The sequence below is a fragment of the Nanorana parkeri genome, unplaced genomic scaffold (genome assembly GCF_000935625.1).
Source record: "Nanorana parkeri isolate BGI_ZX_2015 unplaced genomic scaffold, ASM93562v1 scaffold314, whole genome shotgun sequence".
Classification (NCBI taxonomy): domain Eukaryota; kingdom Metazoa; phylum Chordata; class Amphibia; order Anura; family Dicroglossidae; genus Nanorana; species Nanorana parkeri.
In genome coordinates this window covers 534,291-554,326 of record NW_017306582.1, presented here as the reverse complement: position 1 = coordinate 554,326, position 20,036 = coordinate 534,291, and the positions used below count along the sequence as shown (strand labels likewise).

General features: G+C 41.6%; 1 protein-coding gene across 2 annotated transcripts in view; it reads left to right on the top strand.

The window, feature by feature from the left end:
- PDZRN3 (PDZ domain containing ring finger 3) overlaps positions 1–20,036 on the top strand; it is a 232,581-nt gene that overhangs the window by 34,707 nt on the left and 177,838 nt on the right. For both annotated transcript variants that reach the window (XM_018557976.1, XM_018557975.1), the window contains one exon: positions 1,025–1,132. In XM_018557976.1, coding sequence (XP_018413478.1) covers positions 1,025–1,132 — 108 coding nt within the window. The remainder of the gene's footprint in view (positions 1–1,024; positions 1,133–20,036) is intronic.

The following is a 20,036-nucleotide window of genomic DNA, read 5'->3' as shown; positions in this document are numbered from 1 at the left end:
GGATATCTGACCTGAGGAAGGTGGACACCAAAACAAACCTGGAAGATGTTCAAACCCTTCCATGCTCTCAGTTCTAAGACCAGAGATATTACTGGTTCACATTCTTGGCCAAATGCCTGTGTTTTGTGTTGCTTTGTTGAAGCTGAGAAAAAAGTCAAACTTTTTGGGTGTTTTGGACAGGGAAGAGAAGGGTTAGTACCTCTGTTAGATTTCCATTGCTAACTACTGTATGTCCCCCTTGGGAATATCTGCCCTGAGGAAGGAATTGACACCAATACAACCCTGGCAGATGTTCAAACCCTTCCATGCTTGCAGTTCTAAGATCAGAGACATTACTGGTTCACATTCTTGCACTCTTTTACACAAATGCCCGTGTTTTGTGTTGCTTTGTTGGAACGTAGTTAAAAACATCAAACTTTTTTTGGTCGTTTGGATAGGGAAATCCATCTACGCTCTGTCCAAAATGATATCAACTGCACTGTCTTTGAACCGGTGAATTTTCTGTCTGTGGTGTCACCGCCCAAGCATCAGTGCTATAACAATAAGCTTGTTATAACTGGTGCCTCATAGCCGTGTCCTGTGTAGCACTTTTAAAACAAAGCTACAATCTTGTCTTATTTAAAGGGGGATAATGTATAACTTGCCGCTGTCAGAATACTCAAGCAGTGGCTGTGTGTAATTGCCTGTGGTCACTGTTATGCTGACAATTTTTTTACCCGGGTTCTTTAATTTGTTCAATCTGAAACAGGGTTACCCCACAGCTCTAATTCGGTCAGTTCAGCAGAACAAGACCAGATTTCATTTGTGTAAAGCCAGCTTAAGCCTTCTGTGGAAACATACAAGAATGTCTTTTACCCTCCTAATATGTAATATGTCCCACCTCCTCCCTTCAGCTTCTAGAAACTTGTGACAGTATGGCTCCTCCATTCCTGTTTAGGTACATGAAAAGATCATTTTGAAAAATGTACTGTCTACAAAAGCTCAATCAACACCTTGTTTACACGTTATGTTACATTTCTTTCAGGACAATCAGGACGGGCCCTCCAGCGAAGGAATTTTCGTGTCCAAGATAGTTGACAGCGGCCCAGCTGCCAAAGAAGGCGGTCTTCAGATTCATGACAGGATTATCGAGGTATGTGAAATCTGTCTGGTTAAGTTCCATGTCAAAACTGATGAGAGGTCTGTGACCTCCCCTCTAAAGGGAAACGGTATAAGATGTTGAGTATCTTCTGGAAGTGAAGTCCATCAAAGGTTGATGGAATGGAGTCACAGATGACCTTTGTGTCCTCAAGCACATCTTCTATATTTAGGTACTGCATACTGCTACATGTCTTGACTTATCGGGAAAACAACGATCGTTTTACATTCTATGTTTGTGGCTAACCGCACAACTGTGGTCATATGTGACATGTTGTTATCATGAGATAAAACGTGGACCTTAACTTCAGATTGTAGACCCTAAAGAGCAAAGGTGGCTGAAGGAATCACCCACGGCAGCCAATTGGATGCTTCCTTTCATTCTTCCACCTGTAAACTGGAAAGATGAAAGAGGTTAGGGTCAGGTTGCTATAGAAAATGAATATGCACCTCTTTTGAAAGAGAGAAATACAGGGCTCCTGTTGCTGACCTACTCCCAGAAATGCTAGTTGTCTGGCTGTCGCTGGCTTCAATACTTTACTAACCTGGAGCAAACATGCAAATTAGTAAGACAGAATTAAGTCAGAACAGATCTGTAGACTTTCTCCAAGGTAGTGTATCTGAAATGACTGAAGCCATCGAATAAGTGTGACACCAAGGAAACCTGTAGTTTCAGTGTAATTGTATGACCAGAGTCCTGCGAAAGTAGCCAGTCTGTTGTAGACACAAGTCCTAATTTGTAGCTTGTATTTCCAAAAGGAGCGTTCAGCAATGGCAGCTTCTATATTTTTTTGCTCCAAGTTATCTTTAAGGCTTATATACATTGCGAACCCTGTGTCAAGAAAGGCTAGTCTACAGCAGTCTAGTATGGTCAGATGGGATATGAATGGCCAAACAACTTGAAGGTTGAAAGTGTTGGAATGATGAGCTCACCAAACAGAGTGAGCTTCTTCCATTGCTCTGGAAACTGTATACGGTAACTGTATGCAGCAGAAAGATGTCCTCCTTAAAGGGACCCTGTGTCTAGGCTAGAACAATTTATATAGAGCCACCATATAAAAGATGTTGTCCAATCTTCGCTCTGTTGCAGAGCTATGGAGGCCACTGATGTCTGACACCCTTTGGCTACTCCCGCCAGCTGCATCTCAACTGTGTCCTGGAATTACATAGTAGGGAGGAACATGTTAGCCGACACACCCAGACCAGAGCAAAGAGTGGACTTGCGGGAGATGTAAGCATTCAATAGTGGCTCTGTTTGAATTGTTTTATCCTAGTGATAGGGCTGCTTAAAAGGAACCTGTGAAAAAATTTAATTACCACATGAGAAGTGTCAAACGGACTTTATCAATCTCTGACTCCCAAGCTGTGTGCTTGATCTGGCACAATAGATATGAGTATCTTCAGCTGCTCTTCCTTGCAACTAGTATGCAGCTTTAGAGACAGAGAAGGACAATTTCAATCTGTGGCTTTTCTTTTGTGATATACAGTATTTCCTTTTAATGTCTCAGTTTTAAGTCCTAGAGTTTCTCATGTCATTGGTTTGCAGTTACTTGATTTCCTGCTTTGGCATGCATACAGCATGGGTATAGCCACAGTGCTTAAATGACTGGTACTCTGGCAAGAGCTGCTGAGGCATCAAAGAGGTTTGCCGTCATCCCAGAATGAATCTGTTGGTCTCCCTTGCCTTGTTCTCCTAGCTGTGTATATTAGTTAAGCCTTGTGTATTGTGTGTGTTTGGGATTAAATTGTGGATGTGTTTTAGCTGGTTGTAAAAGGATGGTGTTTTGATGGATTTGCTTTCAGCATGTGCAAATTGAAAACTATTTTGTAATCTATCAAGGTTATTCAAGTGAAATTACAGTATTAAACTGAAAAAAAAAATCAAAATAGTTGATTTCCCATGATAATAAGTGGGATTGGGAAAGACTAAAATCCTGTTTTAAAGCTCCAGATAGGCAGAATTGTTATTCAGTTCAGCCAATTCTGTGATGTAGGTAGGCCTACCAGACATCAGATTTAGCTTTATTACCTTCATTTTTCTTTATTATAGTTAAAGTGAACCTTTGGACTCTTCTTTTCTTCCAGGTTAGCCCTTGGTATATAGAATTGTAGGGGGCAGAAGAAAAATATGGGCCATGAATTGACCACAGAAACTGAGGTTGAGATAAACCCATGATGCAAGCAGGTGCCTGCTCTAGGTTTATGGGTCAACCTCAGAAGCTAAGGTTAACCCCATGGTTTTATTTTCAAGTATGTGCACTGAAATCCCTACAAGCATTGTCAGTGCTGACTGCTGGACCACAGAACTCTTTCTACTACCCACCCCCCTCTGTCCTACTCCACATGCATTGGAAATGTAGTTCTGGGGGTGTGCCTATGTCTTTAGGCTGTAGGCATAGCCCAAGCTGTCCCAGCAGATGCTCCTGCAAGAATTTTACAAACCTGGCGATGATGTGGCATGAAGTATTACTAGCTGTTACACACTAAAAGTACAAGGTGATAGAATAAAAATATGCTGGGACATGATGTAAAGAGGGAAGAGGGAGGTTTGGGGATAAATTTGTGTAATGCCAAAACATACACCTTAAAGCCTATCTCAAGGTAAAAAAAAAAATAACCTTGCAATGGGGCTACTCCCGCACTGTAATGTTTAACTGTTCTTTTTTGTCTGGGGGAGCCCGTGTGAAGCACTTTTACTTACCTGGTCCATGCTCCTTCAGGATCCAAGACTGGGCCCACAGCCTCTTTCCCCCTCTGCTATGGCTGTTGTCATCACATCTAATGCAGCCCATAGCCCTGCATTGTACTTGAGGATGCTAAGGGATGGTCCACAGCCGGAGTGGAGGGGAGAGAGGTAAGCTCCAACTGCTGGGGAAGCAGAGATCAGGTATGTAAAATTGCTTTACCCAATATCCCTAAGACATTGACGAGCAGTTGACCATTGCAGTGCAGGGGAAGCCCCACTGCAAGGGGAGTTTTTTTTTCCACCATGACAAAAGCTCTAAGCAATACAACTTGTACACTGACCCAAGCCTGTTGATTGGGCACTAAAGTAGGTACCATGCTGCTAAGGTCATCACTCTTCCTGTCAACAAGTTCCCAGTGTCAGACTGACAGCACTGTGAAATGCAATACAGTATTGTTGGCTCATATTCCTGATCCTACCTTTTTCAGTACAAGTCCCGTTGAGCATGCAACTACATAAGGTTATAAAAGGCAAATTCCGTTGTTTAAAATACATTTGGATTCATTTTAAGAGAATATATTAGATGATTAAATGGTGTTTTTTTATGTATTATTATTGTCCAGTTCAGCTTTCATCCACAATCTTTTTTTTTCTTATACATTGTGGTGGGAGGCATTTGAACCTCATAGGCTGTGGCCTCCTCCACTTTTCAGGAACAGCTGCTGATTAGCATGAATACATAACTTTAATTGTTCCTGCTAGTTGCTGACTTGTGAACTTCTTTCCTTAAACCAAGTGCCCCCTGGCTCCTCAAAAGTGTCGACTGGCTCTTAAACTGGACTGAGCGGCTCCTGAATTATCCAGAAATCCGTACACTCTCTTCTGGACTCAAATTTCATACGAGATATCTTAATATTTGACTTCTTATTTTAAGCATCCTCTTCCCTCCTAATAGCCTGGCGCAGCCATCAAACAGAAGACAAGACCGCTCTTAATTATGGCTGTGTTTAATAGGATTAAAACGTTGCTTAATGAGAGATTCCCCGTTAAGCTGTCTAATCTTCCCCTAAAGACGCATTGCTGTATTTTTAAAAAAAATTTTAAGCAAGTACAACTCTTCATAAGACTCGGTGATAGACTCTGAAAAGATCTCCAGCGAATCTGAAAATAATGAATGAAAGCTGAGATTTAATAAGATATAAGTAGATAGAAAATATGCATTGCCAAGGATTTCCCTGTGATCATGCAACTGTCAATTTGTTGCAACGTACATTCCTAATCTACCTTTGGCTGGAAGCCTTGCTGAAGGCTGCAGTATGACAGTTTTTTGGGCTTGACAAGACGATTTTCCAGAGATTTTCCCTGAAGATGATGAGTTCAAGAAGCCATACGCCTCAAGTGCCTTTGTTTTTTTTCCTCCTCCTTTAAGCTTTAAAGGGAAGGGAGGGAGAGGGTGATTCAAGGATACAAAAGTTCAGTTTGTATAATGGTGCTAATTTTTCTGAAGACATCTCAGACCTTTATAGCAAAACTGTATTTGGCACATTCAGGGCAAAGTAAAAAAAATTTGAAGCAGGGAGGATAGGGAGCACTTTCTGTTCCAACGCAACACAGGGAGCTTACGCTGCACTGTGGATACTTCTATTGCCCCCATATGGCTATGTTTGGACCCGGTCATTGCCCATCAACCACTGAATGCAGTACACCTAAGGAGATTTGCATGCACCTCTAATCCAGGTAGTACTCTGGGTCTTGTGGATCAACAGGACAGTAGAGGAGCAAGTAGTTAAATAGTATGTGCTTATAACCCTCATACATAAAATGACCTGTAACTTTGTCCTTAGTTGGCAAAACACAGGGTTGCATTAAAGCTAAACTCCAGCCAAATTGAATACAGTTATGTATTTATTTAAAAAAAAAGAACTGTATGTTTAAATGTACCTAGTGTAAGTACCCTCATTTGATTTGGCCTCCTGTAATCCCTTGTACAGCAGCACTCAGGCTAGAAGAAGGAGGGGCAGCACTAGGAGCAAATCAAGCATGCTGCATGCACATGTGCTGACAAGTTAAGCAGAGGGATCATCTCCTTGATCTGCTGCTGCTCAGTTACTGTCCAGTTTCAGGCTTGGGACGGAGAGGTGCCCTAGCATTATTGATTATCTGAAACAGAGAATAGTCAGGACATCAGCCTGGCTACATTGTGTGGCAAGGCTGCATAAATCAAGAATGAATGGACAAAAATACAAATCCTTTAGCAGGTAAATCAACTCCCATGTATATTTTCGTTTGAATTTAGCTGTTTGCCTTGGAGTTCAGCTTTAAAGTGGATTGCCAACTGTCTTGTTTTCTTTTTAGTTATGGATTAAGAAGGGAAGGGTTGGATCCTTTTTTAAGTTTGTATTGCTCCTTGTGTATATGTTTGGGGAGTTCCCCCTCAGTCCTTTCCCTGGTGACCTACAGGTCATTGCTGTGAGCTTAAAGGCATGTTTTTTTTTCTCTAGAATGCATTCACCTTTGGAGAAATCACTTATAGATGTGTAGAAATATATTCAGAGATAAAAAGCGGGAAGTTAATCTTACCCTGCGTGTCATCAAGGCAGGAAGTGATGAGAAAAAGCAACCAAGGGGATACAGTAATAAAAATCCTATAGATGACCCAACCTATTTCTGCTCAATTCAGATCTAAAAAGGAAGAGTCCTGTAGGGAGTTTCATACTGGTTGATGGGTGTTTTAGTAGTGTAAGGGGAATTTATTAACACGGACAGTCCCATGAGGCAGCGGTTAGGATACACTTCTCTTCTTTCAGGGATATGTGTGCATTCACAGCCTCATTACCAAATATGCTTTGACTTTGTCAATTATCCTTCCTACTAGGGTTGCACAGATACCAAGTACAGTACTCGGTACAAGTACGAGTACATGTACCGATACTTTTGAGCTCCAAGACTAGACTAGAGAAAAATTCAAAAGTTAGGAGGCAGCTGTCATTTGTAAGGAGCACGCAGAGCTCCTGGGATTTGTATATCTCTGTTTAAATGTACAATTTTGTTTTTATACATATAAATAAAGGGATGCACAGATACCAGTTTTGCAAGTACGAGTCCTGGTACTTGCCGAGTACTTACAAGTATGAGTACTGATACATTTTTGTTTATTGTCATGTGACAGTTTTTCTAAAACAATACAGACTAATGATTTCAGGACAGTGGTGGAGCGCCAGAGCCAGGTCCCAGCTGCAACCGCTGCAACCCTGGTAGTTCTCATGAAAATGCCAAGTATCTGCACTGGTACTCGAAAAGTATCTGTGCATCCATAATTCCTACCCTTTATATAATCATAAGACAAATATATAGCAAATCTCATTCTGTTTCAGAAATATAGACTTGGACTGATACCAGGGCGCTTGGCTCTGAATAACCACAGTTCATATGTTTTTCTGAACATTTATAGAACAATAAAATGAAAATATTTCCTAGTCATAAGTAGAATATATTTCCCTTTAAATGTTGGCTCGGCTGCAAAGTTGTTGGCAAGTCATCGGCTTGAACTGGTGCAATTCCGATTTCTTTCTCCGTATGTGATTTCAAGAAATTAAGAAACAGCTGTCAAAGATCGCTCCCTCTGGCAGGAGAACAATATCTCTCTGCTCGTATTCTGCTGATAAAACGCGGTCTGGGATTTGGGGAGGCAGCGGTTTGAAATAATAGCGGAGGTCCAACATTTAAGTTTAGCCAGACCTTCATAGCATTTTCATGATTACAATGCAGTGTAAAGATTAATAGAACACAGATCACTGGGTGAGTCTCAGAACAGTCATATGAAAATGTATTTTTTGGGGGATTAGGAAGTCCGTGAATCTACAAGTGCTTCCATCAAGATAATCCAGATTTGTAGAGTTGAGGTAATTGTGTTACAGACACAATGTGGAGGCCTGGAGAAGTTACAACTTTGACCGTGTGGTGAAAAATGTTTTATCCTTATTTTTGTGTTCTAAAAGGTTTTCAAAAAGTCACTAAGCTATTGTGTGAAAAGTCTGTATTATACAAAAGAGTAAAAGACATAAGTGACCATCCTCTGGCATTTGTCTCTCTCTTTTGAAAAAACATTCCCAAACTGCAGACCCTTCAAAACTGGCATTGCTTGGTCCTAATATGATCACAGCTATTTGAATTGGGTGGTGGGTGGGAGACTGGGAGGGTTTTAAAAGAGGGGTAGACTAATTAATATGGAATTTAGGAGCCAGTTGGCCCAATCCAGGAGCCAGTAGGATTTATTTTAAGAGCCAGCTTCATTGACAACAACTGGAGAAAATCCTCAAAGTTAGGCGCCAGCTGCACATTTTAAGGAGCATTGGCCAACCTGGCCCCTAGGATTTGTCCAGCTCTGTCTTAAAGTACACCTGAAGCAGATAAAGTTTCATTAAAAGGTTGTGGACACCGGATCATCACATCCATATGAGCTGGTTGGACATCCCATTCATCCAAACCCTGTGCACTTAAAAAAGCTTTCACTCCTATGGGGAGACTGTCCACAAGTTTTTGTTGTTATATGGAATTCTGTGCCCATTCAGCCAATAGAGCATTTATGAGATCAGGTACTGATATTGGAAGAGAAGAATGTGGCGTTGCAGTTTATTCTAAAGGGGTGCAGTAGGGTTGAAGTTAGAACTGTGCGCAGGATGCTCGAAATGTTTCCCTCCAAAACCCATTAAACCATGTTTTTATGGAGCTGGATTTGTGCACAGGAGCACAGTCATGCTGGATACAGAAAAGGCTCTTCCCCAAACTGTTGCCACTCAAAGGGCTCTGCTAGGTGAATTATGCAAATATAGAAGAAATAGACATATAACATTTTGAGAGGACATACACTTTAAAGCTGAATTCACCTTACAGTCAGGCCCCTCCCACACTCCAAGGGTTAAATGCTTGTTTCATCTGGGGAGTGCTGAATAAAATATTCCTCTGCTACTTAAGCAGCCATCACTCTGACAGCCCAAAGGAGAAGGGTGGGCCATTGACGTTGGAGAGCTGTGACCAGTTGAGTAGCGAAGAAGAGTGGCTTTACTTTATTCCTAACCCCTAGACTAAACAATCAATTAACCCTTAAATGCAGGGGGGTCAACACCAAGGTGAATATTTAAGTATAGCTGTGGTTCAGCTTTAATTACTTTTTAAATGAATATATTATAGAATTAAATGTTAATCTTTTTTATCTGCTTGAAGTTTGGTTTTAATGTGACCTTATTGGTTGGATTAACTGATGACTTTTATGCTGATTGGAGTTTTGCTTAAAGGAAACCATCATTTTGCTGACGGTCATTAGCTTCTGTTAAATTTATAAATGGCAGGGTGACATAGTCCCCAGTTCCTGAAGACAATTGTTACAATATGACTGCACTTTGATGTGGTGAAGATCTAATTTCTTTTCAATCTGGGGTTGATGAGCAGGGCGACAGTTTGAATTGTACGACTTCTGCTTGTGATTTCAGGCTGGCTGAAAAAAGGATATAGATTTGAACTCGCTGTGGCGTAACCATGTTTTGTTTTGTTTTGTCTTCCCCATGGTGATCTGCCTGCTGAAACTGATGGGGATGCTGTACGTTTCTACAAATCCTGTTCAGTTATTGAAATGTCATTTAGGGAGACTTTTCCACAGCTAGCAGAGGAGTATTGTTGTTCAGTCCCTTTTGTCTTGCTTTCACGTTGATGGGTTTAATAAGTTTGTGGTTTGTATTTTGGCCAATGGAATTATGAAGAGTTGATGTTTCAATGTGTCTGGTCTATGAATTAAGATTGTTTTTTTTCCGATCAAGTGTCTATGAACTGAAATTAAAGGCTGTTTTCATCTAAAATTTATATTTCAATTTTGAATAGGCATTGTTGAATAAATTGTAACTTCACTTTTATTGATGTCCGTGTAATCCTATGGAAAGTTCATACTTCATACTGTGGCCGGACAGGACACAGAGGGTTTTGAGTAGAAGCTGTGTGTCACGGAGTAGGTCAATCAAGATCTCGGTATCTCGGTAGACTAGCGAGATATGACTTTAGGGGCAAGCGGGGGGGAAAGTATGTGGGCTCACCAACCAAGATCATGGTCAGCTAGATTAGTGGTGATATTTGAAGATGGCCAGTATTTGCCCCTTTCATCTTTTGTAGTAGACCAGACCAGTCGAGCTGTTGAACTCCCAACTGTCCCTCATTTGAGGGAACTTTCTCTGTTTTGGAACCAAATCCCTTCTTCCTCAAAAGAACCTTATTTTGGTCTAATGTATAGAACTCTATAAAAATGCACTGTAACTACCAAAACAAGTCATTCTACCCTAAACCTTTCATCCAACCCCTAAATTATTTAATAAGCTAATTTAAAATGCCAGTGTACTGTAAAGCAGTGGCGGAAAAAAAAGCACTTAATCAAGCCTAACCAAGGTGAGATTTACCAATCATGTTTTGAATATTTTTGCACACTAACTTTTCCTGGCCTATGTATGCTAAAGGGCGTCCCTCTTTCTCATCTTATAAAGTTGGGAGGCATAGATTTCCTCTCACTTTAGACAGACTTCCTCTCAGTTCCTGTTGTGTTTCTTGGAGAGCAAGTGAAGGGAAATCTCTCTAAAGGGGAACTAACAAGGGTTCTAACCATTCCATCTACTCTATTAAAAAAATAACAAAAAAGATTTACTTTAGATATACTTTAATATTACACATGGACTGCAGCTGTTCTAAAGCGCCTATGTATCACTTTTGCTGAATCAGCAGCAGTTGTTGAAAGGAAGAACAATCCTTGTAATTTTTTTTTCTTGGGTGGTTCCGTAGCTGTTGAGCTAGGACGAGCAGCTGGTGGACCATCCTTATGGACCTACCCTAGACCTGAACTTGTCAAAGCTGAAATTTTAATTACAGTGTACTGCATCTGTCTATACGGGTTTTTAGGCAAATACAGCGCATTACATATGCAAAGACCCCTTCCTGTGTTTTATGTTTGCATTTGATGAATACTGCTGCCTGATTTAGCTGCAATAATTGTTTTCACAAACTTTGCAAACAGTCGGATCTGAGACCGTATGATTTAGCTCCTTGAGTCTTAAGACAAACATGTGGTATTTATATGTTCACAGTTTCACAGTAAATGAATTACAGTGCTGTTTACTTGCAGATGTTCTGGCTATGAATGTTTCGTTCCAGTAGACAGGCACTTTCTCAATGCTTCCTTGTTTCAAAGGGCCCTAGATTTTTTTAAGTTACGGTTCTAAGCCCTTCAACTTGAGTAGCATTAGTTGACTGGCTACTTGTTTGATAGTGCTTTTATAGATTTGTATAATAGTATTAAAATGTGTTTCTTTTTTTGTTTAGTAAAATATTAAAAATGACATCCCTCTGTATGTTTGCTTGGCTCCCTTATTATTATACAGGATTTATATAGCGCCAACAGTTTGCATAGCGCAAACTGCTTCATCAACAAAAGCCATTATAGGGCTGAATAGCTGAAGCCTAAATTGTACGCACTGCCAGCTCTATATAGAGAGAGTAAAAAAAATGAAAATAAGTGAGGGACAGTCTGAAAGGAAACGGCTTCTGAGAGTTTTCTCTCCCACCCATAGGTGGACAAATTAATTTGAAATTCAGGCGCCAATCCAGGAGCCAGCAGGATTTGTTTCAGGAGCCAGTTCCATTGACCTAAAAAGATAGGCGCCATTGGCTAGGTAGCATTGGGTGCCCGGCTTCTGGGATGTGTCCAGCACTGCTTATATCACCCATATGATATAGCAGTGAATGTGTAATTTACCAAACATTCACAGGTGGTTAATCATTACCCATAAATCACATACCCCTGAAAGATTCACCTTGTAAATGTTTTTGTTTTTTTTTAAATATTCCCCATAATGTGTGTTCATAAGTGCACCTATTAATTTAATTGTAAAATAAAATTACCATTTTGTATAGAAATCAAATAAAAATGAAACATCAGTTTAAAGATGTACAAACAAAAAATGGCAATATAACAGACTGGAAACTATTAAAATAGTTTGTTTAAAATAAAACTGCAGCTAGCAGGTGATCACTTCAAATGAATGTAAGAATCCTGCCTGTCCTCAACTTCTTCTTTTTTCTGTTGGTGAAAATGGAATGATTTTTTTATCTCAATGGCACGGACACCAAGTAATGATGTCATACCTGAGTGTTTGGATGCTGCTTATATCAGCTGCAATTGGGTCTTGTATGACCAGTCTTTTGTCAGGCAGTACATATGCCTGTGAAAGCCTGTGTGGGAATAAGGCAGCTGTTGTACACATTGAATCCGATGGAAGGGGTACCCTGCCAAATTGGTTCTCTTGAAAAGAGACAAGGAATCCACAGATGGCTCTTAAGGAGAATGTGCACCAGAGCGCATCCAGCGACCTCCTTGTCAAGCTGAAATACTCAACAACAGTCGCTCCTTAATGGAGACACTTCCCACTCTCAAGACAGGTTCTAGCAGAACAGTGTGTCAGCAGGAGATTAGTGAAGCCCCTTCTTGTAAGAGATGTAGACTTGCTTATTTAAAGTAAACCTGTCATTAGGCAACTCAATGGAAAGCACCATTATCTTGCAGATATGCTGTGCACTTTGTAAGGGAAGTTTGGTCTTAGCTTGGTGAATGTGGTGAAATTTCATTTTGCAAAGAATACCCAATCAAGGAACCAACAAAAAAGGGTATATTTGTTTGCATGTGACTGGATGAGAGAAGTCACCAGAGCTTCACCTCATTCACTAAACTAAGGGGAAACCTCCCCTGCAAAGTGAAATGCTATGGGAATAGCGTATTTGCCTTTAGTAAATCAACCCCAATGAGAAAGTCAGAGGAGTCTGACATATTCTGCCTATTCACTGCTTGACCTTACACAGTGTCTACAATATAGATGGCTCTCCCATTCCCTTTTGTAGCCCAGAACCGTGTCTGTGCACTATGGCAGAGAAGCCCAGCTACAGCTGGGTTAATACACTGCCTGGATAAATAACAACTTCCACAGCCCAATATCATTGATCCCTCACAGCAGCATTAAAGAGAATGGTGGGTGCACACTGGCCGAGCCCATCATGCGGGGGAATTTTTTTCTCTAAGTAGTAAGAGTTAGGGTTAGGTTAGGGTTAGGATTAACGAGAGTTAGGGTAGGGTAATAACTTAGGGCAGGGATGGCCAAACTGCAGCCCTCCAGCTGTGGTGGAACTACGAATCCCATGAGGCTTTGCAGGATTCTCACAGCCACAGACATGACTCCCGGAGAGAGATGCTTCATGGGATTTGTAGTTCCACCACAGCTGGAGGGTCGGAGTTTGGCCATCCCTGGCGTATGGGGTTTGGGTTAGCGAGACTAGGGTTAGGGTTACTTGATGCTGCTTGGTCTACTCTATACTAGAATATCTTGTACAAAGTAGACCAAGCAGCCATTGCATTGTGGGAAATCAACTGAAAAATGGCCACACACAGTAGTTTCAAATCTCTATATGTTAGATAGCAGAATCATGGGAAAACCGTAAAGCTATGTTTTTTTCTTAGAAAGAGTTATAGCTTTTTATATGGCCATTTTGAATGCAAACAGTGCGCAGTATATTATAGTGCGTTTCCTATCAGAATTTGTCTCCCCTCGGGGGGGAAGGTGAACGATGAAATACGATTTGGTTGCTGTCGGTCATAGCACAGCGTTCCGCAGCCTTAAGAAATAAGGCCAGTCAGTGTACTTCCATTTTTGTTGTCTTGCGAGAGATTTGCAGCACAGATCCCTGGGAACGATAACATTTGTATTTTCTTCCTCCGGACATGTTGTGTTCCCATAAATTTTAACGTTTCTCTCCAAAGCAAATTTGGAAAATGCATTAGCAAGTAACCTTTGTACCCCACACACCACAGTTTACAGTGACCGCGTAACATTTACAAATGGAAGCTGCTTCTTTCAAGGGAGTGAAATATTCTGGTTAGTAATGTAACTGGGAAATCATCCTTATATTCAATTGTTATATAGTAACTTTAACAGGTAGATGCATATTATATGTAGTTCCTGTCCATTAAAATTCACACACATAGGAGGCAGGCACATTAGGCTCAGTTCACAAAGCGTTGACACAAGGATCAGGCCAGGGTCTTTGTTTTCAGCAATTAGACTGTAATCCTAAAGTTAAAAACATGTAATGTTTTTTAAAACGATTCTTATGTTGGGTTTTTCGGGTGGCCACACAAGTATCAATATGATCATTCAATCATTTAATGCGATAAAACTAATCAAATTGAATTAAACCAGAACCAGAGACCCTCTATTGGATGAAGTCAGTGAGCTCTTGATTGATTTCTACCTCGCCAAGTCGATCATCCATGGTGAACTGTAATGCGTTGATCGCTTCTGATCGATCAAACAAATATCTTCGTGTGTCAGCAAATCGAATGTAATACAGATTGATTAAATGATCGTTTGTAATAGATCATTTAAGTTTTCAAGCAATATTTTCCATCAGTCACAAAGTGCAGAGCAAAGATGCGTGTGTTGCATCATCCAATACTTTTATTGATTATTTGCTCTTTTTGCGATTGCTTGTATCACAAATCCCTACTGTATGGTTACCATTGGCTTTTCGAACAGTCTACTGAGTGAGGTCACTTGATCATAGTAAATCAATAAGCTGCATCATATTCGCAGTAGATTAGACATCAGTTGAGTATCTGCACTCTATGCATAAAACCAAACTTGCTATAAAGCAGGCTATCGGCTAACTAATCGATTTTGAAAATAATCGTTAGCTGCAGCTCTACTGTGTTTACAACCTCCAGAGCACATAGTGGTGTGTTTGGACTCATTTACACTATGACGTTTCGGTAATGCACATGTAACGGCACGCTTTACCGCACATTAAGTGCATAGGTGTGATTCGGTGCCATTAATTTTAAATAGCTCCAGCTTCCAGAGTGCAGAGTGGGGTATTTGGACTCGTTCAGACTATGGCGTTTCAGCAATGCATGCATAACTATGCACTTTACACAGTGCACGTTCAATGCCTTAATATGATGGGTGCCTATTCATCCATTCTGAGTGGCACCTCAAGAAACCTTCTGGAAGATGTGCGTTGCAGCGTGCACCATTTTTTGTCAGGGCACAGCCATGCAGATTAGTCCATCTTTTAGATTGTAAGCCCTCACGGGCAGGGCCCTCCTTACCATCTTGTCTTGAATTGTGATTGTAATGTCTTCCTTATATTGTAAAGCGCTGAGAAAACTATTGGCGCTATATAAATCCTGTATAATAATAATAATTGCATCATTGGAAAGTCTGTTGGGTGCTATTTGTGAATGTCACCGCATCACGCCAATGCTTTTGACACATGTTGCTGCGTATTGGGGTAAAACATGCAGGTATGCATGCGTTACAATAGCACCATAGTGTGAATGAGCCCAAACATATCAGTGGGTGCTCTGGCAGCTGTAAACTCAGTCTGGTGGCCTGCCTCAGTGGCCTCCGTAGCTCTCAATTCCTATCCTGGTGTCACTGAAACACATAGTAAGGGGAAACCTCTCCAGTGAAAGCACAGACAGCATTGAAAACCTGATAGAGGTTGTAACTCTTACCCACTCTATTTAAAAAAAAAATTCTGTTTGAAGTTGGAAGTTAAAGTGATTCTGGTGCTAAAAAAAAAAAATTAAGACAAACCTGTGCCCCCCCCTCCACCCTCCTTTTCTGTGCCTCCCATCATTGCTCTACTGCAGAGCAAAACCTGATGGAGAATCTTCACCGTTCTAGTACTATCATGTTCGTACAGAACTGTAGTGACATAGGGGCCAGTGGGGGAAACCACTGTGTGCTGTGGGGGGGGACCAGACATCCAACATACCCAGAACCATGCTGGATTCTCTGAGATCGAAGAATGGAGACACGTGCAACAGGGCAGGTAAGTATTATGCCTCTTTATAAAGGGTATTTTATTTTATTTTTATTTCAAAGGAGTTGCTTTAATATTAGTAAAGGGTTTATCTTTGTATTACTTTTCTCTGTCAATGCAATATCATGACTGCAACTCCTGGATTGTCCCTGATGTGACAGATAATGATACAGACACAATGGCGTGATAATGGCTCTTCTTAATGCGGTTCTGCCCTTATGTCTGGCACATACCATCGGCCTCTGTCAAGCCACTTGCTGGCATTCGATTCAGGAACGGTAATCATATTTCATGCTGTACCATTCTGAGAGATTTGGCTAGTGATGTTTGCTGTTCACAGGCCAGCTGGATCCTTTGCTCTTTCTCCTATTTTAATAAAGGCTCACAGCATGTTGACAGTGTACATTTGGTGGGAGTCTTGATAAAAGAGAAAGCTCACAGCCGACTCTCCTAAACGTTGCATTAATTGCTCTGGTTTTTTTTTTTCTATGCAGAGAAATTTTTCATCTGGGGCCTGTATTACACAGAGAAGGTTTAGCCTTGAGAAAAGACGTTATCATTGGGGGAATTTTATTATTAAAGGACGTGAAATGACATATCCGGGCATAATTCTAAAGCTGGAACTAGCGGGAGGACTGATTGGGTACCAGCGTGATGAAAAGGACTTTAATCGCCTATAAAGACCGTTCATTCTGGCATTTCATTACACTTTTTCCCCTCTTTTTTCATATTCTGGAATAGTTGTGCATTGTGCTGCATTGGATAATGTAGAAAGTATCTTGCTGCACTCCTTACCGGAACAGTAAATGTCCTGTATGTACAGGTGGGCGCTTGTAGTGACCACGGCTGGCTCCGTGACTAGCATAGGAAAATCAGCACACCAATCAAAAAGCTTTCAGAAAAAGTCAATTTCAATGACAAATTGCCATTCAATTTGCAAGCGCATTCAGGGCCTTAAGGGGTCCCCTTCATCAGGCTCAGAATGACAATTGGATAATGTTTCTTAAAGCCAAACTCCAGACAGATATAAAAGATTCCAATTGCAACTATGTATTCATTAATACATCTTTAATTTTACAATCTGTGTCAGTACCTGGCTTTGACCTGGTATCAACCTTATGCAGTTCCTGTACATCAAAGCTCAGATTGAAGGAGTGGGAAGCTGCACAAGTAGCTAATCAGTTGTTCTGATTTACTCATGAGCTAATGAGGAACATGCTGATAGGAGGAGAGAGTAGTAAGCCTTATTGTATAAACCTCTGGTAAGTAAAGAGGATTGAAAGGGAGGGAGCATCCAAATTTCAGACAGACTTGGACTGAGAGAGATGCAGTAAGGTACAACTATTGTTCATCACTGCTTGACACTATTTTTTCTGACATAGGTGTTGTCATGCCAACTTCATTGGTGTATAGCATTAAGGTGCCATTTAAAAAAAAAAACACCACTATGTACCTCAAAGCTGTATATGCATTGCCACACATTAAACCATGTTACCGCAGTGTATAAGTCTGATTGGGCCGCTTCATTAAACTAAGGTGGAACTCAAGGCATACACAGTCCATATGCAAGCGATTCTTGCGCATGATGATGCTGACTCACTGTCGAAGCTGTTTCCTACTGAATTGGTCCAAATTCAATCCATGGGTGACCTTGCTGGTACTACACAGCTCACCTATTTTTGAAGGAGCCGAGGAGGGAATTGTCAGGTGATCAGTGATTGCAGCGTTGAGCTGCAGTTACTGCTTGGATGTTCTGAGAGCTGTGAGTGTCGGCTGTCAGAATACAATAGCCGAGTAGGGGAGGTTCCTCCATCCACACTCTTTTTTTTTTTTTTATTTTCTAAACTCCACTCCCAGATCCGCCTCCCATTGCCTGATAAAGTACGGAGGGGGAAGGTCAGGTGGACCACGAAGACATTCGACCAGGTGTCTCCATCCACACTCTTTAAGCCCCATTCACACAGGAATATAAGCTGCATTATGGGATTCCTGCAGCAAAATCCTATTGATTCCTGCGTCAGGAATTCCAGGTGATAGCGGCCACATCTCTCAGCAGAAGTCTGATACAATTACATGTTTTTCGGAATAGATGATTGTACCCGGATGCAGGACTGATGCGTCCGGCAGCAATCATCTATAACCGTAGATAACTGCTGCACTCCTTACCAAATGCCCCTTGTGCTGAAAGATGGGTGCTGAAGCAACTGCGGATGGCACCGCACTTCACAACGTATATCAGAAATGTCACCATCACATAGAAAGATGCAGCGCAGGGTCTACTTCATCTGGCTTAACATGTTAAGCCTGATGAAGGGGACCCGGCGCGGCCCCGAAACGTTGCATTTTTTGATGTGACAAATTTTTTGAACCCTATCCACTGGTGTGCTGGTGACATTTCTTATATGCACAGCAACAATCATCTATCCCAAACCGCATGTATTAGTACCATGCATGGACTGCCGCTGTCAAATACGGCCACTGTCACCCTGCCATTAACTTTAATAGGTACAGCGGCTGCATCCGAACGAGGACTCCTGGCATTCCCGCCGCAGGAATCCATAGGTTCTTGCTGCAGGGATCCCAGAGTGCCCTGTGGGATTGTAGCAGTAGAGTAGATGGGGAAATCAAGTGATTTTTCTTACGGTGTATGGCCAGTTTCATGACTGGTGATTAAAAAAATCAGTACACATATATGTATTTTCAACAATATTGTAAGCGGTTTGCCTGAAGTTATAACGGCAATAATTCCCCTTCAAAGCTTTCCAACTAATTCATCAATCTACTACAGTTAGTGACAGAGGCAAAGTTCTCGGCTTATCTTTCATCTTCCCAAAGAGGCGTAAATGATTCTGGCATAATTCGATGACTCTTCGTTGAACTGATTTGTAGAATACAAGCTCAGTGATTGCCTCTTGTTCCGTCGCTGACCGTCAAAATACGGTTTTGCACCGCGGACAGAACCTAAACACCACTTCCCGGATCTCTGGCTTGACTGTTACAGTCATCTCCTGCTGAAATTACACAGCTTTATTTCTTCTGTACAGAAAGCTCCGGATAATTACCCAACCATTTCTGTCTAATCATATGGTCTGCGGCTGCATGCTCCAATGGCGGATAGATGTGATGAGCTGGGCTGCCAGTAGACAGGACCGAGAAGTCAGCGTAATGACCGTTCCTCTAAGCCGCAGAGCTCGGTACATCTGTGTTCACAACATAAAGTCAGATTATGCTCTTATGTCCGCCGCCTCTGTAATGCCTGCTGCAGAGTTCTGTTCTTGGAGCACACTAATGGAAAAGATGGCTAAAGTTCTAGAAGGGATATTTTTGTACTCTTTGAGGGCCATTACATTTCAAACTCAACTTCAGCCAACTTGAAAAATGTACTTCTAACTTTGCCAAAACTGGTGAAAAAAACTGGTGTTTTGTAATCATGTCCTAGGGCAGCGTTTCTCAACCTTTTTTCCGTTACGACACCCTTTAAGGTCCTGTTCACACCCAGTGCGTTGGGGTTGCGCTGGAAGTTTTATCCAGCCCAGCCGCAATGCGAGACAAGGCACTTTGGCTTGTTCCAGAGAAGCTCGGTTCACACCACCGCGTTGTGGTGTGGCGGTGTGTGCTGAAAATAGTACGGCATGCTGTACTTTTTTTTCCAGCGCAATGCAGTACAACCGCATCGCACCGTGGTGTGCCAATAGCAGACATCCCAACTCTCCTGGACGTTCCGGAGCCGCTATTAGATAGCGGCTCCCGGCCGCCCGGGCGAGACAAACATTTTCTCCCGGAAAGGTTTACTCTACTCGATCTAGCAGAGTAAACCTTTCCCTGCTATCTGGTTTCTTTTTTGTTTTTTACTCTGATATCGGAGCCACCGGCAGCCGTCAAAGTAAACAAATAAAAAAAAAAAAAACGGCATAGGAATGAATAGCTAGATTTCTATTGGCTGTTTGAATTTGCAATAGCCAATAGCAGACTAGCTATTTCACCCGCCCACTGCTGCTGTCAATCAGTAGAGGTGGACCTGATGTTCTCCATTAGGTCCTCTCTCTGCTGATTGACAGCAGCAGAGGGCAGGTACAATAAGCAGCTTGCTATTGGCTATTGCAAATTCAAATAGCCAATAGCAATTTAGCTATTCATTCCTATGCTGTTTTTTTTTTATTCTGACGGCAGCAGCTGTCAGATTACTAAAAAACAAAACAAAACAGAAGATAGCACGGGAAGCTGGGGGGGGGGGGGCAGAAGGCACCTCCCTGAAATGATAAGGGCACCTCCCTGAAATTACTTTTTTCCGGTTGGGATCCCTGCAATA